General features: G+C 42.6%; 8 protein-coding genes across 8 annotated transcripts; 4 read left to right on the forward strand and 4 right to left on the reverse strand.

The window, feature by feature from the left end:
• Nucleotides 1–30: 30 nt before the first annotated feature.
• Cyp317a1 (Cytochrome P450 317a1) lies at nucleotides 31–2,164 on the reverse strand. Its single transcript, XM_017252796.3, has one exon. It carries the CDS (start codon nucleotides 1,904–1,906, stop codon nucleotides 341–343), a length of 1,566 nt encoding a protein of 521 aa, XP_017108285.1. The 5' UTR covers nucleotides 1,907–2,164; the 3' UTR covers nucleotides 31–340.
• A 960-nt stretch (nucleotides 2,165–3,124) lies between these two features.
• On the forward strand, nucleotides 3,125–5,021 carry Cyp6a8 (Cytochrome P450 6a8). The gene is made up of 2 exons (XM_043210440.2): nucleotides 3,125–4,516; nucleotides 4,573–5,021. Exons 1-2 carry the CDS (start codon nucleotides 3,415–3,417, stop codon nucleotides 4,989–4,991), a joined length of 1,521 nt encoding a protein of 506 aa, XP_043066375.1. The 5' UTR covers nucleotides 3,125–3,414; the 3' UTR covers nucleotides 4,992–5,021.
• A 516-nt stretch (nucleotides 5,022–5,537) lies between these two features.
• LOC108133079 (uncharacterized) lies at nucleotides 5,538–9,309 on the forward strand. The gene is made up of 4 exons (XM_070278327.1): nucleotides 5,538–6,742; nucleotides 6,807–7,221; nucleotides 7,712–8,820; nucleotides 8,877–9,309. Exons 1-4 carry the CDS (start codon nucleotides 5,641–5,643, stop codon nucleotides 9,293–9,295), a joined length of 3,045 nt encoding a protein of 1,014 aa, XP_070134428.1. The 5' UTR covers nucleotides 5,538–5,640; the 3' UTR covers nucleotides 9,296–9,309.
• Nucleotides 9,310–11,749: 2,440 nt separating this feature from the next.
• Nucleotides 11,750–13,605, reverse strand: Cyp6a20 (Cytochrome P450 6a20). Its single transcript, XM_017253102.3, has 2 exons — nucleotides 12,519–13,605; nucleotides 11,750–12,459 (listed from the first exon to the last, which is right to left on the reverse strand). Exons 1-2 carry the CDS (start codon nucleotides 13,603–13,605, stop codon nucleotides 12,041–12,043), a joined length of 1,506 nt encoding a protein of 501 aa, XP_017108591.2. The 3' UTR covers nucleotides 11,750–12,040.
• Nucleotides 13,606–15,203: 1,598 nt separating this feature from the next.
• Nucleotides 15,204–17,036, forward strand: LOC108133094 (cytochrome P450 6a9-like). Its single transcript, XM_017252848.3, has 2 exons — nucleotides 15,204–16,378; nucleotides 16,445–17,036. Exons 1-2 carry the CDS (start codon nucleotides 15,283–15,285, stop codon nucleotides 16,864–16,866), a joined length of 1,518 nt encoding a protein of 505 aa, XP_017108337.2. The 5' UTR covers nucleotides 15,204–15,282; the 3' UTR covers nucleotides 16,867–17,036.
• A 73-nt stretch (nucleotides 17,037–17,109) lies between these two features.
• On the forward strand, nucleotides 17,110–18,916 carry LOC108133093 (cytochrome P450 6a9-like). The gene is made up of 2 exons (XM_017252847.3): nucleotides 17,110–18,289; nucleotides 18,346–18,916. The coding sequence occupies exons 1-2, from the start codon at nucleotides 17,149–17,151 to the stop codon at nucleotides 18,762–18,764; spliced, it is 1,560 nt and encodes a 519-aa protein (XP_017108336.2). The 5' UTR covers nucleotides 17,110–17,148; the 3' UTR covers nucleotides 18,765–18,916.
• Nucleotides 18,917–19,016: 100 nt separating this feature from the next.
• LOC108133096 (probable cytochrome P450 6a20) lies at nucleotides 19,017–20,719 on the reverse strand. Its single transcript, XM_017252850.3, has 2 exons — nucleotides 19,614–20,719; nucleotides 19,017–19,553 (listed from the first exon to the last, which is right to left on the reverse strand). Exons 1-2 carry the CDS (start codon nucleotides 20,698–20,700, stop codon nucleotides 19,129–19,131), a joined length of 1,512 nt encoding a protein of 503 aa, XP_017108339.2. The 5' UTR covers nucleotides 20,701–20,719; the 3' UTR covers nucleotides 19,017–19,128.
• A 566-nt stretch (nucleotides 20,720–21,285) lies between these two features.
• Nucleotides 21,286–22,966, reverse strand: Cyp6a23 (Cytochrome P450 6a23). The gene is made up of 2 exons (XM_017253080.3): nucleotides 21,864–22,966; nucleotides 21,286–21,804 (listed from the first exon to the last, which is right to left on the reverse strand). Exons 1-2 carry the CDS (start codon nucleotides 22,948–22,950, stop codon nucleotides 21,383–21,385), a joined length of 1,509 nt encoding a protein of 502 aa, XP_017108569.2. The 5' UTR covers nucleotides 22,951–22,966; the 3' UTR covers nucleotides 21,286–21,382.
• Nucleotides 22,967–23,046: the final 80 nt, after the last annotated feature.

The following is a 23,046-nucleotide window of genomic DNA, read 5'->3' on the forward strand; positions in this document are numbered from 1 at the left end:
TATTAACTAGGATTGACTCTCGGCTTATATAATTAACTGACCTTTAATTTTAAATTTGTTTATTTTTATTTTTAATTTTAATTTGGTTAGTTGCCATGCTGAGTTTTATATTGCTTTCTAGACTTTGTTCATCGAGTAAATTCTTTTGTCATAAAGCTAAAGCTTTTTTTGGCATAAACTTCATCTCTATTTGATTTTTTATGTGTATATATTTTTTGTTTACGAATGAGTTGCCTTTTTTGGTTGCAAACTGCTCATTTAATTAAATTTGAATTAAACGGAAGTGAGTAAGATTTTAAAGAGGATTCTAGAGACTCGGCTTATGCCACAAACTTCTAGCTTACACTGCCCGCTCCTCGTTTCCCGGCTCTATCACACCCAGGGGCGTCAGGGTCAACGCTATTCCATCCTCCAGGTCAACCAGAGGCTTCCGGGAGTTCAAGGTGAATTCATATTCGGATAGTAACAGGGCCAGAGCCAACTTCAATTGTATTTGGGCAAACTGAATGCCAATACAGCTTCGAGCTCCCACTCCAAAGCCGAACCAGGTGCCCTGCTCCTGCAGAGAGTCTCTCGGCCCGGACCAGCGATCCGGCTTGAACTCTTCCGGGTCCGGGTAGACGTCTGGATCATGGTGTATGGCATGCGTGGGAATGATGAGGAACAGCTCCTTGACCAGGACGTATTTCGGGTGGTCCGGTACCGGATAATTGTTGAGTGTACGTCTCATAATATAAGGGGTAATGGGGTGCATCCGAAGGGTTTCGTGGATCACCTGACCCAAGAAGGTCAGCGACTGGATGCACTCATAGCTGAGATTGCCAGCGTGCCGCTCCGTGGCCTTCTTGACCTCCTCCCGGACCCTGGTCTGTTGCTCCGGGTGTCGGGCCAGCTCATACAGCACGTAGGATAGTGCATTGGCTGTCTGTTCGTATCCTGCCTTGAGAAAGACAACCGCATGGGCAGCCAGTTCATTCTGAAGATGTATCTTTAGCTCCTTGTCCGCCTCGTACTTGTGGGTGATCAGCTCCTGGGCCTTAACCCCCACCAGAAGCTGCAGGTAGTCTTGCTTCTGGACGCCGGAGTTCTCTCGCTGCTCCACAATATCGGTCAACACACCCAGGAAGTACTCCTCCACCGGCTTGGGAGTGCGTCGAAAGCGCAACAGCCGACAAAAGTTCGGAAACCGGATCATCATCAGGTTCATGAGGTAACCGTGTTTGTGACTATTCAGGGCCATCTCCGTCATTTGCTCGAACGTTTCGAAGGGATACTTGAGCCTCTGCTGGGCGTCCAACCCGAAGACACACTTAGCCAGAGCAGAGAGGACGTACCGCCGCATGATCTTCTGGATGTGAATGGTGGAATGAGGCTGCTTCATCAAGGTAGTGCTGACGGTGAGAAGCAGTTGCTCCGCTTCCTCGTACAGGCACCCATACAGCCAGGACATGCGATCCCCCTCGAAACTGGGATCCAATTTCTGGCGCATCTCCTTCCAGCTCTCGCCCCTCAGGCCATAGAGGTCCCCAGAAAGGGGATCCGACTTTTGGTTGCAATACATGCCGCGATCATTGAAGTTCCAAAAGTCCTTGATCATGATCTGGCGTATCAGCTCCCGATCAAGGATCAAGGCCCGGGGCTGCAGCAAAGCGTAGAAGCCACAGAACGGACCGCTGCCCTTGAACTTGGTGTAGATGTCGCCATAGTGCTTCGCCTTCATGGAATCCGTGCTCAGGGTCTGCGTCATTATTTGCCTAATAATGGGCCATAGCTTTTTGGGCCTCTCGTGCGGAATGTTCAGATAGCGCCAGTAATCGCGTTGATACCGCGCCGCTATAATTAGAAGAACCAGCAGTCCGAAAACCACCAATCCAATGATCAGGAAAATTATCCACATGTTTTGCATTTTTCCGATTTAATTTTTTCAATTTTTTGTGCACTATTTATTCAGAATCACGTTATCCATGCACGTCACACGCTGGAGTAATCACCGGATTCGGAGGGGTTTGGGGAGGTGGATGAGTTATAGTTTCACTTCCTGCCCGACCGCCCGCTATATCCTCTCCTTTTCACTCCCGTGATGATGATCTAATGCATCGTTCCGGACGGAATTCTCGAGCGGTTACGTTCATTACCGAAGCGCGCTTTCCGACTGAGAGTGCGATTGAGAAAAGTAACTATTTACGAAACTCGCTCCCCTGTCCAGGTGCGAGCTTTTAATTTATATACGTATGTATTTTTATTTTTTGTAGCATTTTTGTTTCTTTACCGCTTTTGTCGAGTACGCTACACTGAGGCGCGTTTGGGTTCCGATATGGTCGGTAGTCGGCTTGGTTCTGTGGGCGTCGGAGTGAGGCCAGGCCAGACAGATGATTGTTATTACTTTATTTTCAATGTTGGTGGCGCAACAAGACACTCAGACAGCTCTGGTTTATACGCACTTCGAAAATCTGAATAAACAAAGCAGTTGATAGTAGGGCTTTCCATTGTAAACCATAAACATGATATTAGAATGGAGTATGCTAGAAAAGTTCTTCGATTTTCAAACTTCGAAAGAACTTTACTATAGTTTTATACAGAAATACTTCTCCAATTTCTGTAAATTGCAAACAAAATTAGTTTACAACAATCTTTGTAGGACATTTCCATGGTCACCTTAATAGAACCCACTGACCTTATCTACTTTAAACGCCTTAAGTTCGTTTTCGTTTCTTATCGTCCCTGATAATGGAAATAAACATAATTTTTGGTCACTTAAGGAAATACTGGTTATAAAAGTCCATCAAGGCGGTAAAGTGTTCTAAACTTTATCGTTTATATTTTATTGCAACAAACATTCAGAGTTTCTGTGAATGATTTTCCCAGTTACCTGATAAATTGTACGCCCAATTAGCGTTTAAATGGCACAAAAAATCAGCTAACAATGAAAAGCTCACCCACAAAGCTAAACAATAAAAACTAGAATCTAAAAGCTAAATAATTGTTGGTAATGGCGATATCCGAACTTGAAATCTAATCAGTCGTCAAACCTATTTAGGAGAAAAGCGTCCTCAATATGGTTGACAGATCTATTGAATATTCATGCATAATGCAGCGTCTTAAAAATATACATTTATAGATGGATTATAGCTGCTGAAATGAAGATAAGGATGAACGATCTCAAAGGGTTTGATTAGCTGAGGGGCTTGGCCTCGTACAGTGGCTACCAGATAAAGATTTTTATAAAAGCTTTTGCTGCGATCATCATGACTATTATTGTGGCATGAAAGTTGCAGTAACCTCATATCACTCTGCGAGCAGCAGGAAAGGAAACAGCCTTGTCATTTAATGTTTGCATCTTTCTCAATAGATTGTAGAAGTATTTAAGGAGGGAGCCAGCCTCTCACATGAAAGAATCATTGTTAGGAGGCAGCCATGGAATTGACTTTCATACTCTTCCAAGTCGTAGTCGCTCTTCTAGCGATTGCCACCTACTTCATCCATCGCAGAGTTACATTCTTCAAAAGTCGTGGCATTCCCCATGATACTCCGCATCTTCTGAAGGGAAATATGGATGGTCTAGGCCGCACCAGAACCATACACCAGATCGTCCAGGACTTCTATGACAAGTACCGGAACTCTAAAGTGCCCTTTGTCGGTTTCTACTTCTTCCAAAAGCCAGCCGCTTTTATTTTGGACCTGGAACTAGCCAAGCACATCCTGATCAAGGACTTCTCCAACTTCTCCGACAAGGGACTGTTCTACAATGAGAAGGACGACCCCATTTCAGCACATCTCTTCAATCTGGATGGTCCCCAGTGGCGGACACTTCGCAACAAGTTGTCTTCGACGTTCACTTCCGGAAAGATGAAGTTCATGTTCCCCACAGTTGTGTCCGTGGCTGATGAGTTTATGACGGTGATGCACGAAAAGGTTCAGCAGAAGCCTGTCCTGGAGATCCGTGACCTCGTATCTCGGTTCACAGTTGATGTGATCGGCACCTGTGCCTTTGGACTTCAGTGCAACAGCCTCCGGGATGAGAAGGCAGAGTTCCTGCAGTTTGGAAAGCGAGCTTTGGTGGACAGACGACATGGTTCCCTGCTGACGGGACTAATGATGAGCTATCCCAAGTTGGCCCGAAAAATGGGTCTCATAAAAACGGCTACGCATATTCAAGAGTTCTACCGTCGGATTGTGACGGAGACAGTGACATATCGCGAAAAGGAAGGGATTCGTCGGAATGACTTCATGGACATGCTGATCGACATGAAGAACAGGAATGAGGTTACCTTGGACAACGGGGAGGTGGTTAAAGGCCTGACCATGGACGAGGTGCTGGCCCAAGCCTTCGTGTTCTTCATTGCTGGGTTCGAGACCTCTTCATCAACCATGGGCTATGCTTTGTACGAGTTGGCCAGACACCCCCACATCCAAGACAAGGTGAGGGCGGAAATCGAAGAAGTTCTGGAGAAATACAATAATGAACTTACTTATGAGAGCACCAGGGATCTTAAATACCTGAACCTGGTAATAAATGGTAAGACAGATAACCATCCTCATAGTAGTTCCAAACTTTAATGATTAACATTTCAGAAACCCTTCGCTTATACACCATTGTGCCCATGTTGGATCGTATGGCCAACAAGCCCTATGTGGTTCCAGGTCACCCAAAGTTTGTTATCGAGGCTGGTCAGTCGATTATCATTCCCTCATCTGCTATTCATCACGACCCGGATATCTATCCGGATCCCTATGCATTCCGACCTGAGAGGTTTACTCCGGAAGAGTCGGCCAACCGTCCCGCCGTTGCTTGGTTGCCATTTGGCGATGGTCCCCGGAACTGCATCGGCCTAAGATTCGGACAGATGCAGGCACGCATTGGACTGACCTATCTGATCAAAAACTTCAAGTTCTCCACCTGCCCCCAAACCCCAGATCCTCTGGTCTACGACCCGCGGTCCACTGCCCTCAGTGTTCCCGAAGGAATTCATCTTAAAATCCAAAAGGTGTGACTCACTATTCTCTGATTAATGTGGCTTTGATAGTAACCCCGAAATTGTACCAAAGATAATGTTTTTTTCGCTTTGTTGGGGTAGGTAGCGCCTTGCGAGTAAAATTAAATTAGATCCGACAAAGTGACTCACAAGCCTAAACAAATGTTTTGTTCCCTGCCAGACTTAAATAAAACTTTCCAGCATTATAACGATGAGTTGGGGTAAGGAAATTGATATGGAAAATGCCACGAGATTATAAGGTATCTCGCTCATCCAGACTCAGAACAGTAGAAACTCCCTAATCTAAAAAACATAGATTAGTACTTGTATATTAGGTACTTTAGATAAAAATATTTTTAGACAACAAATCTTATAAGAAATAAAATAGAAATAGCTGGAGATTAAATTTGAGATGGCATGTAAAGGTGTGAGAAGGTTTATTTTATAAAAGTTTTACTACTATTCTCCATAGCCAGGTATGACTGTAAGAGTCTTGCTTGCTCATAGTTTGTAGCAAAAAGTAAACACAGCGTTGTGATTAACTCTCGCTTTTCATTCCCCTCACAATTTCTGCTCCGTCATGCAAAGTAGCAGGTTTGGTTCTACTTTTAAAGGCTGAGACTGTTTGCCAGCGAGTCAGTCGTTTGCGAAGAGCTTCAAACACAACATGGATCTAACATACATTCTCTTCCAAGTGGCGATCGCGCTGTTGGCCATCGTCACCTATATCGTCCATCGACGGTTGACTTACTTCAAACGCCGCGGTATCCCGTACGATCCTCCCCATCCTGTGAGAGGAAACCTTCAGGGACTGTTGAAGACAAGAGGCTTTCACGAAATCTTACGCGATCACTACAACAAGTTCCGGGAGGTCAAAGCCCCTTTTGTGGGTTTCTATATATTCCAAAAACCCGCTGCTTTCGTCAAGGACCAGGAGCTGGCCAAGCACATCCTGATAAAGGACTTTTCCAACTTCTCCGACAAGGGGCTGTTCTACAATGAGAAGGATGACCCCATTTCGGCACATCTCTTCAACCTGGATGGACCCCAGTGGCGGTTACTTCGCAGCAAACTATCATCGACCTTCACTTCTGGGAAAATGAAGTACATGTATCCCACAGTGGTTTCAGTGGCCAACGAATTCATCGCTGTGATGAATGAAAAAGTGCAGCAGAAATCGGTCCTGGACATCCGTGATCTGGTGGCCCGGTTCACGGTGGATGTGATCGGCACCTGTGCTTTTGGCATCCAGTGCAACAGCTTGCGGGATGAGGAGGCCGAGTTCCTGCATTTTGGAAAGCGAGCCCTAGTGGAAAAGCGCCATGGTCCCTTGGTATTGGGATTCATGCGAACCTATCCAAAGTTGGCCAAGAAACTGGGCTTTGTGAGAACTGCCCAACCAATTCAGGACTTTTACCGTCGCATTGTAACGGAGACAGTGACTTATCGCGAAAAGGAAAAGATAAACCGGAATGACTTCATGGACATGCTGATCGACATGAAGAACAAAAAAGAAGTGACCCTGGACAACGGCGAGGTGGTCAAGGGCCTGACCATGGACGAAGTGCTGGCCCAAGCCTTCGTGTTCTTCATTGCTGGGTTCGAGACCTCCTCGTCCACGATGGGCTATGCTTTGTATGAGTTGGCCAAGAACCCCGAGGTCCAAGACAAGCTAAGAGCTGAAATCAACGATGGGCTAGTGCAGCACAATCACGAGCTCACCTACGAGTGCATCAAGGACCTCCACTACCTCCACCAGGTTATAAATGGTAGGTTCTGAATGAAGTTAATCCCAAAAGTGCGTTTTTTACTTACCTATTTAAACTTTTATAGAAACTCTACGTCGGTACACCATTGTTCCCCAACTGGATCGCATGGCAAAAAATCGCTACGTGGTTCCAGGACACCCTAACTTTGTCATCGAAGCCGGCCAATCGGTCATCATTCCCTCATCTGCTATCCACCTCGACCCGGAAATCTACCCCGAGCCTTATGAGTTCCGCCCTGAGAGATTCTCTCCCGAGGAATCGGCCAACAGGTCCTCAGTAGCTTGGCTTCCCTTTGGAGATGGTCCGCGGAACTGCATTGGCCTGAGATTTGGCCAGATGCAGGCGCGCATTGGACTTGCTCTACTCATCAAGAACTTTAAGTTCTCCACCTGCCCCCAAACTCCCGATCCTCTAGTCTACGATCCCAAATCATTTGTGCTCAGCGTAAAGGACGGCATTCACCTTAAACTGGAGAAAGTCCCCCAATAATCTCATTAAAAGCCATCAACTTTGTGCCAAATATTACCGATAGCTAAAAAGCGGCCTTTTGTTTACATATTTCGCCTAGATTAAACTAGAACTTAGTTGGGATAGGCTCTGGACCCCGACTTTGCATTCCGGCTGTAATATATTACCAACTAGAGGTCCCTACAAGAGGTACGCTCTGAGAATGCTCGAACTTTGTGATTCCATTAGACTATATACGTTTGAATAAATTTGCCATACTTATAATCGTTAAGAGGTATTTTTTAATCGGTTATGGAATTCATAGGCAACTTATCAGCTTGTGAGTCCCCCAAGATTATGGAACCTGGAACATTGTTTGCCGGTCACAATGACTACCATGTTTTGCCAAGTTTTACTATTAAAACGCGGCCAAAAAGCTTTGCGGCAGTCAGTTGGCTACGAACAGCGAACAGGTTTGCCGAGTGTTTCAATAATAAATAAATATTCGACGTGAAAACAAAGTATAAAGCTAACCATGGCTGTTGGTACGGTTTTGTTCATTGCGTTTCTGGCGCTTCTTGTCTATCTTTTGGTGAAGATACGCCAAACCATGAAGTATTGGCAGAATGAAGGTATTCCTTGCGAGGAACCGGACCTACTAATGGGAAGCTTAAAGGGATTGCTGACCAAGAGATCGTTTAATGACGTCTGGATGGGTTACTACAAAAAGTTTCGCGGCACCGGGCCCTTTGCCGGATTCTACTGGTTCCGTCGACCTGCGGCCTTTGTTTTGGAGCCATCCCTCGCCAAGAACATTCTCATCAAGGATTTCAACAAGTTCACGGACCGGGGCTTCTACCACAACACCAAGGATGATCCATTATCGGGTCAGTTGTTTCTGCTGGATGGCCAGAAGTGGAAATCAATGCGCACCAAGCTATCACCCACCTTTACCTCCGGAAAAATGAAGTACATGTTTCCTACCGTCATCAAGGTGGGTTATGAGTTTACCGATGTTTTCTCCGAAATGGTGGACCAATCCTCCATCGTTGAGGTCAAGGAGTTGTTGGCCAGATTCACTACAGATGTGATTGGCACCTGTGCCTTTGGCATCGAGTGCAGCAGCCTGAAAGATCCCGAGGCCGAGTTCCGGGTCATGGGTCGTCGATCCTTGACGGAACAACGTCTAAGTTCCATGGCTATGGGATTCGTTAACAGTTTCCCTAATCTTGCTCGACGCCTTGGCATGAAGACTACCGCGGAGCCCATTGAAAAGTTCTTCATGCGCATCGTCCGGGAAACGGTGAGCTTCCGAGAGCAAAACAACATCCGGCGAAATGACTTTATGGATCAGTTGATCGATTTAAAAAACAACCCACTAATGAAATCCGAAAACGGAGAGAATGTCAATCTGACCATTGAAGAGGTGGCAGCTCAGGCATTTGTATTCTTTACTGCTGGTTTTGAGACTTCCTCGACCACAATGGGATTCGCCTTGTACGAGTTAGCCCAGCATCAAGATATTCAGGATCGTGTAAGAAAGGAGTTACAGGAGGTTGGCCAAAAGTTTAATGGAGAGTTAACATACGAGAGCATTAAGGAACTGGTCTATCTCGACCAGGTTATATCTGGTAACAAAACAAAACAAATATTCGTGAAAGCCTGACTAACTAGATTTTTTTTGCAGAAACTCTTCGCTTATACACAGTCCTTCCAGTCCTGAACCGCGAATGCCTTGAGGACTATGTAGTCCCCGAGAATCCCAAGTATGTGATCAAGAAAGGAATGCCTATTATAATCCCCGCCGGAGCAATGCATAGAGACGAGCGATTTTACCCCAACCCTGACACATTTGATCCGGACAACTTCTCTCCAGAACGAGTCAGGAATCGCGACTCTGTTGAATGGCTTCCATTCGGAGATGGCCCCCGCAATTGCATTGGAATGCGTTTTGGCCAAATGCAAAGCCGCATTGGCCTGGCGCTCCTCATCAAGAACTTTAAGTTCTCCGTTTGCAGTCAGACAACTATTCCCATGAAGTTCGATAAAAAATTATTCCTCATAGGCAGTGAATCTGGAATTTATCTTAAGGTGGAACGTGTGTAATTCTTATAAAAATATTATTTAATAAAAGTATATAAAACCGATTGAAAAATTTTCAACCAAGAGATCAACCCATATGTATTTTCATTAAACTTAGAAGTACGTCAAGATAGATGGGACTATTATCAGATTCGATTTCCCAGAAAAAAATTGAAACACCTGTTGAAATTTCATCAGATTTACTTATTTTTGTTAACTTGACTTTAAATAATGATTTGCATTTTTGCCACTTAACTCGTAACTACCTCAGAAAATATTATTTTAGTACTGACGATATTGTTATTATTTATTTATTTTAAGAAAATAAAGAGGCCTAAGAGTAGGCTACACACAATTTTGTAAATTGACTAAGATTCAACTTTACATGTAAATATAGAATTTAAAAATTCGTTTCTTACAAGTTTTGTCAATTTGCATCGCATCCATTAGCGAAATACCTTAAATGTTTTGTTGTTCGATTCATCAGAATTTCCGTTTTAGCCCCAAACCAAGCCCATATCTTAAAAGGAATACCTTAAACGATTTTTAGTTTGATTGTCCTTCAATCTGCATCAACAACTTAAATCAAAAATTTTGATCCAGATTTTTCAAATTTTTTTGATGGGACCCCTTGCAAAATCCGTGATTTCCATTTTAGCCCCAAACCAAGTCCATATCTTGGCCAATTTCCATCCGAACGAATTTCCATCATAGGAACGAACACCTTAAACGATTTGTAGTTCGATTGTCCTTCAATCTACATCAAAACCTTCAATCAAAAAATTTGATCCAGATTTTTCAAATTTTTCTGATGAAACCACTTGCAAAATCCGTGATTTCCATTTTAGCCCCAAACCAAGTCCATATCTTGGCCAATTTCCATCCGATCATAGGAACGAACACCTTAAACGATTTGTAGTTCGATTGTCCTTCAATCTGCATCAAAACCTTAAATCAAAAAATTTGATCCAGATTTTTCAAATTTTTTTGATGGGACCCTTTGCAAAATCCATGATTTCCATTTTAGCCCCAAACCAAGTCCATATCTTGGCCAATTTCCATCCGATCATAGGAAGGAACACCTTAAACGATTTGTAGTTCGATTGTCCTTCAATCTGCATCAAAACCTTCAATCAAAAACTTTGATCCAGATTTTTCAAATTTTTCTGATGGGACCCCTTGCTAAATCCGTGATTTCCATTTTAGCCCCAAACCAAGTCCATATCTTGGCCGATTTCCATCCGATCATAGGAACGAACACCTTAAACGATTTGTAGTTCGATTGTCCTTCAATCTGCATCAAAACCTTCAATCAAAAATTTTGATCCAGATTTTTCAAATTTTTCTGATGGGACCCCTTGCAAAATCCGTGATTTCCATTTTAGCTCCAAGTTAAGTCCATATCTTGGCCAATTTCCATCCGATCATAGGAACGAACACCTTAAACGATTTGTAGTTCGATTGTCCTTCAATCTGCATCAAAACCTTCAATCAAAAATTTTGATCCAGATTTTTCAAATTTTTCTGATGGGACCCCTTGCAAAATCCGTGATTTCCATTTTAGCTCCAAGTTAAGTCCATATCTTGGCCAATTTCCATCCGATCATAGGAAGGAATGCCTTAAACGATTTTTAATTTGATTTTCCTTCAATCTGCATCAAAACCTTCAATCAAAAAATTTGATCCCGATTTTTCAAATTTTTCTGATGGGACCCCTTGCAAAATCCGTGATTTCCATTTTAGCCCCAAACCAAGTCAATATCTTGGCCAATTTCCATCCGATCATATTAACGAACACCTTAAACGATTTGTAGTTTGATTGTCCTTCAATCTGCATCAACAACTTAAATCAAAAATTTTGATCCAGATTTTTCAAATTTTTTTGATGGGACCCCTTGCAAAATCCGTGATTTCCATTTTAGCCCCAAACCAAGTCCATATCTTGGCCAATTTCCATCCGAACGAATTTCCATCATAGGAACGAACACCTTAAACGATTTGTAGTTCGATTGTCCTTCAATCTGCATCAAAACCTTCAATCAAAAACTTTGATCCAGATTTTTCAAATTTTTCTGATGGGACCCCTTGCTAAATCCGTGATTTCCATTTTAGCCCCAAACCAAGTCCATATCTTGGCCGATTTCCATCCGATCATAGAAACGAACACCTTAAACGATTTGTAGTTCGATTGTCCTTCAATCTGCATCAAAAACTTTGATCCAGATTTTTCAAATTTTTCTGATGGGACCCCTTGCAAAATCCGTGATTTTTATTTTAGCCCCTAACCAAGTCCATATCTTGGCCAATTTCCATCCGATCATAGAAAGGAACACGTTAAATGATTTGTAGTTCGATTGTCCTTCAATCTGCATCAAAACCTTCAATCAAAAATTTTGATCCAGATTTTTCAAATTTTTCTGATGGGACCCCTTGCAAAATCCCGTATGTTCATATATGAAATAATAATAACAATTAAAATAATAATTTATTCAAAAACGTTTATTTTAATTACATGTCTATAGTAGGTTTTTTAGTATTAAATAACAAAAAGCTTTTCCTTTAATTCCCATGCTTGGAAAAATGTTCTCGCATACACATATAGAGGTCACTGCCTTGAAACGTAAAGCTTTTTGTATCTAAACTTGGTGTATTAGTCATAATGCATTTCCATATAATGAATGCAACCCGATAATTATCTTTCTACATCTCATTGAAAATTTCATTCTATCTTAATTAGTTTCAATTCTGTTTCCATCATTTTCCGAAACCTCAAACTTTGCTGACTTTCAAATGAATGCCATTTTCGGCACTGAACAAAATATCGTCAGCTCTGTGTTTGAGAGGAATTTGGGTCTTGGTGGGGTGCACTTCAAACTTGAAGTTCCGGATGAGTAAAGCCATTCCAACAATCACCTGCATCCGGCCAAACCGAAGGCCAATACAGTTGCGAGGTCCATCTCCGAAAGGTAGGAAGGTACACGCCGGACGTTGCTTGATCTGCTCCTCGTCGAAACGTTCCGGAATAAACTTCTCCGGCTCCGGATAGAACTCTGGATCGTGGTGGATAGCGTATGAGGGCACCAGGACACCAGTACCTGGTTCAATGTAATATTTTGGATTGCTATCCTCGTAGCGTTGAGTTGAAATACGAATCAAATGACCAACCACGGGGCGTTTCCTCATGGTTTCTAAAAGATAAATTATACCGTTGCATTTAAGGATTATTTAAAATATTTAGGAAGCTTACCATCGATGACCTTTTCCATATATACCAGCTCCCGCATGACATCGTAACTCAGTTTTCCATTATGTTTCTCTAAAACACTGTTTATTTCCAGTCTCAGCTTATCCTGTACATCCTGATTGAGGGCCAGCTCGTAGAGGGCGAATCCCATGGTCGTGGAGCTCGTCTCGAAACCAGCCAGGAAGAATATGAAGGCCTGGGCGGCAATCTCATTGAATGTGAGACCATCCTGTTTGTTGCCATTATCGTACTTCAGTTTCATCTCGATCAACATGTCCATGAAGTCGTTACGCTTCACATTGTTCTTGACTCGATAATCCACTGTGTCCTTGATGATATTCATATAGAAATCCTCGACCTTTTGGACATTGGCCTTCATGCGCAGCTTTTCAGCCAGTTTTGGAGCTCCGAACAAGAAGAGGTCCAACGCTCTTCCATATCTGCGTTCGGTGATGGCAGATACTCCCATTTTGACAAACTCAGCCTTGGGATCCTTCAGACTATGGCAATCCAAGCCAAAGGCACAGCTCCCGATGACATCGGCGGTGAAGCGAGCCAGGAGGTCAGTGATTTCCAATCCATCCGGACTGGCGGAAATCTTTTCATCGAAAACCTTAATCAGTTCATCGCCCACAACCAGCACAGTGGGAAACATGTTCTTCATTTTACCCGACGTAAATGTGGGGGTTAACTTTTGGCGGAGAGTCTTCCATTTTTGACCTTCGATGTTCACTAGATTACCGCTCAGAGGATCATCGCGTTCGTTGTGGAAGATACCGCGATCGTGAAACTTGTCAAATTCGCGGATCAACACAGTCTTTACAAAATCAATATCCGTTGGAATAACAAACTTTTTAAAATACATGTAAAAACCAACAAACGGACCATCGGTCTTGTTTTTGTACTTTTTGTACGCTTCCCCGGCGAGTAGCGATATATGCTTTGTTTTCATAAATTCTTTGGTGTTTCCAAAGGGAATACTTGGGGTATCGTGTGGAATACCACGCCTCTTCCAGTAGTTGAAATGTTGGTGCACGTACCACACGACGAGTGTGATCACTGCCACAAAGAGTGCGATCAAAACGGCCATCTCGAGACTATTAACTGACTATTTCAGCTGGCTTGGCTTTTATAGGAACCGACTCGAGCGATTAGATACTCTCTTAGCTGGTACCTGGTTCTCTTGATACGAGCCCAAAAAAAGAGACCCTCGATACAGAAACTCCCAGTCACTCTTACCTGGCATCTTTGTTGGGGGTTTCAAAACCTCTATTTAAAGATCAAAATTACTAACTCCAGGTATTTATTTATTATTTAATTTATATTATATTAGTAATAAAATATATCATTCGTTTTCAAATTTCATAATTTTTTTTGTAAACAGTATATTATTTACATGATTTTTTTAGTTTTTACAGAAAGTCCTTAAGTTATCCTTGGTTTTATCCATGGTTAAAAAGTAAAAAAATAATTCCTGAATTTCAAACCTCCACTTTTATTTGAATTTCACAATTCTGTATTCTAAAGTGTAACTATTTTAAATAACGAATAAAAGAAAAAAAAGAATTTAAATTTAATTTATTTTTTTAACTACTGCTCTATATATTCTTAATATCTAATCTGTCGAATAACGATGACTAAAGATAAATAGTTGAAAGAATTGATAGGAACCATACTTACCAGTCATTCTTAACTTGCATTTTTTTTAAACAATCTGTTCCCCCAAACATAAAAGTAAACTATAAAATTCTTAATGTCTAATGTATATATTTTATAAATTGTTAAGCCCTAAATAATAAATCTTTAATAAAATCGGGCATTTTCAAAAATGCCAGTCATTGTTGCTTGCATTTTTAACCGGTTTTTGAAATTTTCGACTAATTGTAGCGAATTTCACATTTTAGCGCTATATTGCAATTGCCATAACATTCTTTAAAACTGGTATAGAAATAATATAAAACAAATTTATTTACCAAAAAGTTCTTATTATTTTATTTGTTTTCTTCAGCTTAACTATGTGACGTAATTTATGAATGAAAAAGTACTTGTCATGCTTACTATAGTTTTTTTGTGGCATTCAACAAGTTTCTTGCCCGAAGAAAGCTTTTTATTCAAGTTAATGACGATTTATATGGCACATAACTTTTCTCTGTACTTTTTATCTGTAAGATACAAAAGAGTAATTGTATCTAAAAGAGTCACGAGTAAATATTGTGAATTTTCTCTTAAAAAAAGAAACAAAATACAGCTGATTTGGAATCTAATCTGGCGAGATCGGTTTACAACCCACATGGCTAGAAGGTCTATATTATTTGTTTAAGTTCAAGTTCATTCTAATGATAGTTCTCGATTAATAATAAAGCTGATTTAATAGTACACGAAGGGGAATTTTCGTTTTACAATTTGGACTTTAAAATTTTAAAAGTTTTAGCCAATTATATTGAGGTAGGTCTTGGCTGTCAAAATAAATTAAGCGAACCAATTTATTAATAAAAAAAAACAATATTCTCTTATAAAAAAACTAAGAGAGTCCAAATCTAGCAATAAAATAAGATTGAGTCTTTCTACAATCACAATTGTTGACAAGAGTTCTTTTCTTTCTTTTTCCTTCTCTCACTCGATGTATGTATTTAAAGATTATTTCGCAAGCCCATTGAGCTTTTCATATTCAGTGCATTTTGTGAACTTGAAAAGGCGCGTCGTTTTGTTTAAGTTGTTTAATATTAATAATTATAATTGCCCCTACATAGCTATCGAGGTTGATGTAATGGGCTTACAGCTTTTCCTAGTCACTGCTATTGCGGTTCTAGTCGCATACCTTATACACAAATGGCGTCGCAATCTACAGTACTGGAAGAACTTAGAGATCCCCTGCGATAAACCGCACTTTTTGTTTGGTAATTTGACGGGCGTGGCAACCAGGCGGTCTTTTAACGACATTTGGTCAGAGTACTACGCAAAGTATAGGGGTACTGGACCTTTTGCCGGTTTCTTTTGGTTTTACAGACCTGCTGTCTTTGTACTGGACACATCCCTGGCCAAGCTCATCCTGATCAAGGAGTTCAACAAGTTTACGGACCGAGGATTCTATCACAACGAGGAAGACGATCCGTTGTCGGGACATCTTTTTACGCTGGATGGTCCAAAATGGAGAACTATGAGACACAAACTGTCATCCACATTTACTTCCGGAAAAATGAAGTACATGTTCCCCACAATAGTGAAGGTGGGTCACGAGTTCATTGATGTCTTTGGCCAGTCGGTGGATAAGGAAGAGATTGTTGAAGTTAAGGACTTGCTCTGCCGATTCACCACGGATGTTATTGGCACATGTGCCTTTGGCATCGAGTGCAGCAGCTTGAAGGATCCCAATGCAGAGTTCCGTGTAATGGGAGGAAGATCCATGACAGAACAACGCCATGGTCCCCTGGGCGTGGCATTTCTTAGCAGTTTTCCGAATCTATCGCGACGATTGCACTTGAAGCTGACGGCCCAGCCCATCGAGGATTTCTTCCTGCGAATAGTCAGGGAAACAGTGGCCTTTAGGGAAGAAAACCATATACGTCGGAACGACTTCATGGACCAGCTAATAGATCTTAAAAACAACCAATCACTCAAATCCGAAACTGGAGAGACTGTCAGCCTGACCATCGAGGAGATGGCAGCCCAGGCTTTTGTATTTTTTGCGGCTGGATTTGAAACCTCTTCGACCACTATGGGATTCGCTTTGTATGAGTTGGCCCAGCATCAGGATATTCAGGATCGAGCTCGGGAAGAGTGCCGGGAGGTGCTTAGAAGACACAATGACACTTTGTCGTATGAAAGCATGACAGAACTAGTCTACCTTGATCAAATAATAGCTGGTAAATGACATCATTATAATCCATATACTTAGAAATCTTTTGACCTCAGGGTAATTTAATTTTCAGAAACCCTTCGCCTTTATACAGTCCTTCCTGTCCTGAATCGTGAGTGCGTTGAAGATTTTACAGTACCCGACAATCCCAAATATGTGATCAAAAAGGGGATGCCTGTTCTGATACCTTGCAGTGCCATACACCGCGATGAGAGATTCTATCCCAATCCAGAAGTCTTCAATCCGGACAACTTTTCGGCGGATAGGGTCAAGGAGAGAGACTCCGTGGAGTGGCTGCCATTCGGAGATGGTCCTAGGAACTGCATCGGAATGCGATTTGGACAAATGCAAACGCGAATTGGATTGGCTCTGCTAATCAAGGACTTCAAGTTCTCGGTGTGCGATAAGACAACAATACCCATGGAGTACAACAAGAAACACTATCTTGTGGCAAGTGAATCCGGTATTTTTCTACAAGTTAAACGTGTCCAATAACCCCTTGTTACTTAAACCAACCAATCGTGACCTATGCTCTACGAAATTATGTTGAGGTAGATAAGGTTAATCCAAATGGAACTTGACAAAAATCAACCAGAATAGAGAAAAAGCCTTCATTTCTCGCCACAATAATTATTAATTTCAAACGCGCAATAAAGATACAATATATATATATATTATATTGGAAGAGTACGTTGGCTTTCTCACTTTTCAGCTTTATCTATTGGGTGAAAAAGCTCTGGGCGCTCAGTGAGTTTTCGAAGGCAGACGAGATACCATATGCTTCTGCTGCTAGCCGCCGGCTTTTTTTATCGCTACTCTGACGTCATGGGAGTCCAGGCTTTCCTCATATCAGCTGTAGTTTTGCTCATCACTTACCTTTTGGTCAGATGGCGGCGCACCTTGAATTACTGGAAAAATGCGGGAATCCCATGCGAAGAGCCCCACATCCTGTTGGGGAGCCTGGGTGGCGTCCAATCCAAGCGATCGTTTTGCGACATTTGGACAGATTACTATAAGAAGTTTCGGGGATCTGGACCCTTTGCCGGCTTCTATTGGTTCCAAAAACCAGCTGTCTTCGTCCTAGAACCTTCGCTGGCCAAACTGATCTTGATTAGAGAGTTTAACAAGTTTACGGATCGTGGCTTTTATCACAACACAGAGGACGATCCATTGTCCGGGCACCTTTTCATGCTGGACGGCCAGAAGTGGAAGTCCATGAGAAACAAACTATCTTCCACGTTTACCTCCGGAAAAATGAAGTACATGTTTCCCACTGTGGTGAAGGTGGGTCACGAGTTCACAGAGGTTTTCGGACAGACCCTGGACAAGAACAATATTGTGGAGGTAAAGGATCTGCTGGCTCGCTTCACCACCGACGTGATTGGCACATGTGCCTTTGGGATCGAGTGCAGCAGTCTTAAGGACCCGAATGCCGAGTTCCGGAATATGGGCCGAAAAGCTGTTACGGACCAGCGGCATGGGCCTCTGGGAATCGCATTCATCAATAGCTTTCCCAACTTGGCCCGACGTCTGCACATGAAGATAACCAAAGAGGAAGTGGAACACTTCTTCCTGCGAATCGTCAGGGAGACGGTCAGTTTCAGGGAGCAGAACAAGATTCGACGCAACGACTTCATGGATCAACTAATAGATCTTAAAAACAGTCCCCTAACCAAATCCGAGACTGGAGAAAGTGTGAACTTGACAATCGAGCAAATGGCAGCTCAGGCATTTGTGTTCTTTGCGGCAGGCTTCGAGACATCATCGACCACCATGGGATTTGCCCTTTACGAGCTGGCCCAGCACCAGGACATCCAAGACCGGGTGCGGAAAGAATGCAACGAGGTCTTTGGCAAAAGCAGCGAGCTTTCATATGAGAATATGAAGGATTTGGTCTATTTAGACCAGGTCTTGTCTGGTAAGTATTTCTACAAAAGAAAATGAGAATAGACACTAATCTTTTACCTTCAACAGAAACCCTTCGCCTCTATACCGTACTTCCAATCTTGAACCGTGAGTGTCTTGAGGACTATGTGGTTCCGGATAATCCAAAGTACGTCATCGAAAAAGGAATGCCGGTCCTGATTCCCTGTGGAGCCATGCATCGCGATGAGAAATTGTATCCCAATCCTAATGTCTTCAACCCAGACCACTTTCTGCCGGAGAGGGTTAAGGAACGCGATTCCGTGGAATGGCTTCCGTTCGGGGATGGTCCTAGGAACTGCATTGGAATGCGTTTCGGCCAAATGCAAGCCCGCATTGGCCTAGCCCTCCTGATCAAGGACTTTAAATTCTCCATCTGCGAGGAGACTACCATTCCAATGAAGTACAGCAAGGAGACTTTTCTCATTTCAAGTGAATCTGGTATTTACTTAAAAGTGGAACGAGTTTAATGTAAGCTTTATTCAGAAATAAATAAAGCTGGCATGTGGGATTACATCACTTTTAAACAATCGAGGTCTCGACTTGATTGTAATTAAAAACTATGACTGCACATATTGTATAACAGATTTAAAAATACATTTGAAAAAGTACGGAACAGTGACCGCCGACAAACTCATTATTGTTGACAGCCAGTTTCTGATAAAGTTCAAGTACAGAAGCTAATGACATGAATTATCATAAATACTACGTATGTTTGTCGGTTGCGATTACATTCTTTGATTTTGGCAACTTTATTGATTTATTTAACGAAGCATTGTATGTCCCAGTGACTCATTGTTGGAACAATTATCAATTAAGTCGTTTCTAATCTTTTTAGGTGACTAGCTTGGTGACATTCAGGTGAATTCCACCCTCGGCACTTAGAAGAATGCTATTTAGTTTGAATTTTAATGGGATTGTGGTCTTTGTGGGGTGCAACTCGAACCTAAAGTTATGGAGGAGTAGCGCCATTCCAACAATAACCTGCATCCGTCCAAATCGAAGGCCAATACAGTTCCGAGGTCCGTCTCCAAATGGCAGGTAGGTGCAAGCAGGACGCTGTTGGATCTGCTCCTCGTCGAAGCGTTCCGGAATGAACTTTTCCGGCTCTGGATAAAATTCCGGATCATGGTGGATACCCAAGGTTGAAATCAAGACTCCAGTTCCCTCTTCAATGGTGTATTTGGGATTGCTGGGTACATAGGTTTTCGTTGTGGTTCGAACCAAGTGTGCAACCACTGGGTGCTTCCTTAGGGTTTCTGAAAAGAAAGCGTGTTAGAAAAGGCCTTAAAATATCCAGAAAATAACAAAATCTTTACCATCAATTACTTTTTCCAGGAAGGTCATCTCCTTCATACTGTCGTAGTCGAGTTTGCCATTATGTTTGGCCAGAACACAGTCCACTTCCTTCCTAGCTTTGTCTTGGATTTCCGGGTTGCAAGCCAGTTCATAGAGAGCGAATCCCATCGTCGTAGAGCTCGTCTCAAAGCCAGCCAGGAAGAATATAAAGGCCTGGGCAGCAAGCTCATTGAAGGTGATTCCCTCTTCCTTGTTTCCATTATCGTATTTAAGCTTCATTTCGATCAGCATGTCCATGAAGTCGTTTCGCTTCACATTGTTCTTCACCCGATAGTCGATGGTGTCCCTAATGATGTTCATGTAGAAGTCCTCGACGGGCTGGAGGAGACTCTTAATGCCCAGCTTGGCGCTTAGCTTCGGAGCTCCGAAGAGGAGCATGTGGACCAGCTTGCCATGTCGACGCTCAGTGATCGCCGAATTACCCATTCGAACGAACTCCGCCTTGGGATCGCGAAGGCTGTTGCAGTCCAGGCCGAAAGCACAAACTCCAATCACATCGGCCGTGAAACGAGCCAACAAATCCGTGATCTCCAGCGTGGTTGGTGTGGACTCGATTTTTTCGGAAAACACCCGAACCAGCTCATCGCCCACATCCTGCACCAGCGGGAACATATTCTTCATTTTTCCAGACGTAAAGGTAGGAGTGAGTTTCTGTCGCAAAGTTCTCCACTTTTGACCCTCGATGGTCGTCAAATTGGCGGTCAACGGATCATCTTTTTCGTTGTGGAACACACCTCGATCGTGGAATTTGTCAAACTCCCGTATCAAGACGGTCTTCACAAAATCGATATCGGTGATTATCACAAACTTCTTGATATAAACATAGAATCCCACAAATGGTCCATTGGTCTTGTTCTTGTATTTCACGTAGGTCTGTTTGATAAGTTCAGCCAAGTGAAGGGTTTTCATCAACTCCTTGGTGTTTCCCAAGATCAGCTGGGGCGGATCGTGGGGAATGCCGCGACGCTTCCAATACGTAAAGTTCTGGTGGACCCACCATGTGGCGAGGGTGAGCACACCGACAATCAAACCGATAAGAACCAACATTGTTCGCAAACTGAAAAAGCACTCCGCCAAACATTGTTTATATTCTGACCGATTTCCAGAGCTTTGGACTCTCTTATCACCGGAATGCTCTTTGTATTATTATGTGACTTATGATTCATGATCCATGATGAAAGTGACTTCCCACTTAATGAAAAAGCACTCCGCCAAAAATTGTTTATATTCTGACCGATTTCCCAAGCATTGGACTCTCTTATCACAGAAATACTCTTTGTATTAACTATTATGTGATTTATGATTCATAATCCATGATGAAAGTGACTTTATACTGATTGAAATTGGGTAAACATCAAACAATTTAAGAGAAATGGATTGATATCTCTTAAATGACATATTGTAGAATGTAAACATGTAATCATGGATTGTTTACAAAAGTTTTAAAAGCTACCACAAAGCGCACAATACTATTATTTTTTACTTTTCTTAACCACGACTTAATAGATTTATAGAAAACCATCATTAACTTTAACCATTTATTGTATAACAGGTTTAAAGTTAAACTAGCACCCTGAAATCTAATCAATTTTGGTATACAAGAACCCCCAATCATATAAAAATTATTAGGTGTATACTTGTTACTCGATGTTTTATTTAAGCTTTTTAAACATTGTTTAAATTAGAAAACAAGCTTCGATAGTTATGTATTTCGTAAATAAACTCGTTCTTATTTAGAAATCTTTTCCACCTTTAAGTGTATTCCATTTTCAGCAGAAATCAGAATGTTCTTCACCATAACTTTCATGGGAATTTGGGTCTCTGGGGCGACACTGAACTTGTAGCCCCTGATCAAATAGGCCAGTCCAATACTGGTTTGCATCAGCCCGAATCTGAGGCCAATGCAGTTGCGGGGCCCATCGCCAAAGGGCAACCAAGTGCACGAGGGCCTTGAGGCAATGGCCTCTTCCGTGAAACGCTCCGGCTTAAATTTCTCCGGTTCTGGATAGATCTCTGGATCGTAATGAATTCCCAGAGCAGGTATAACAACCACAGTTCCCTCGGCGATGAAGTACTTGGGGTCCTCAGGGGAAAAGTCTGTTTCAGTCTTTCTGGTAAGATGTGCCAGGACAGGGTACTTGCGAAGGGTTTCTGATGGAAAATATTATTGTTAGTTAATTTTTCAAAAATAACCAAATACTTCAACTCACCCATTACCACCTGTTCCAAATACTTCATCTCCTTGATGCCCTCGTACGTTAACTCGTTGTTGTGCTTGGCCAATACTTGGTTGATCTCCTGTCGCAGTTTGTCCTGAACATCCTGATTCTGAGCCAGTTCGTAGAGAGCAAAGCCCATGGTAGTCGAGCTCGTCTCGAACCCAGCCACAAAGAATATAAAGGCCTGGGCAGCCAACTCATTGAAGGTCAATCCATCCTCCGAATTTCCCTCCTGCTCCTTCTGATACATCTCGATCAAACTGTCCATAAAGTCGTTCCTCTTCTCCTTGGTTTTCAACCTGTAGTTGATGGTTTCTCTCACTATTCCTGTGTAGAAATCCTCCACTTCTTGGACATTAAGTTTCAGGTGAAGGCGGCGGGATAGCTTCGGGAAGCCAAAGATGAAGAAATCCAGCCACCCTCCGTACCTCCGCTCGGTGATCGCTCGTCTACCTATCGACACGAACTCGGCCTTGGGATTATGCAAACTATTGCAGTTCAGGCCGAAGGCACAGGTGCCAATGACGTCGGCAGTAAAGCGCGCCACGAGGTCGACCACTTCCAGGACCTGTCCTTGTCCTGTCACTGTTTTTTCCCTAAAGACTTTCTCCATTTCCTCCCCCACTTTCACGACAATTGGGAACATGTGCTTCATCTTTCCGGACGTAAAGGTAGGCGTGAGTTTGTGCCTCAGGTGACGCCACTTCTGGCCTTCGATGGCGAACAACGTGCCGGAGAGCGGATCATCGATTTCGTTGTGGAAAATTCCTCGATTCTCGAAGTGGTTGAAATCCTTAATCATAACTCTCTTGACCAGATCCAGATCGGTAATTACAGCAGTTCGGGTGAAGAAGAAATAAAACCCGGCGAAGGGGTACCCGGAGCCTTTGTACTTTAGATAGTAGTCCCTAAAAATATGGGCAATGTGTCGCTTCTTGGGCCAGTCCTTTATGTTTCCATAGAGAGGGTGTGGCACATCGTGAGGTATACCCCTCCCCTGCCAATATCCAAGCCGCCGCCGAGCAGCAAACAGAATCAGCGAAAAAACAACCGCGATCAGAGTTAGAAATATCGACATTTTAGCGGCAACACGTTCTACTCAAGACTGAATAAAAATCAGGTAAGCAACGAGTGTTATATACATAACACTCTCCTAGACTCTCTTGAAAGTGAG

Source organism: Drosophila bipectinata, chromosome 2R (assembly GCF_030179905.1).
Source record: "Drosophila bipectinata strain 14024-0381.07 chromosome 2R, DbipHiC1v2, whole genome shotgun sequence".
In the NCBI taxonomy this organism is placed as follows: Eukaryota; Metazoa; Arthropoda; class Insecta; order Diptera; family Drosophilidae; genus Drosophila; species Drosophila bipectinata.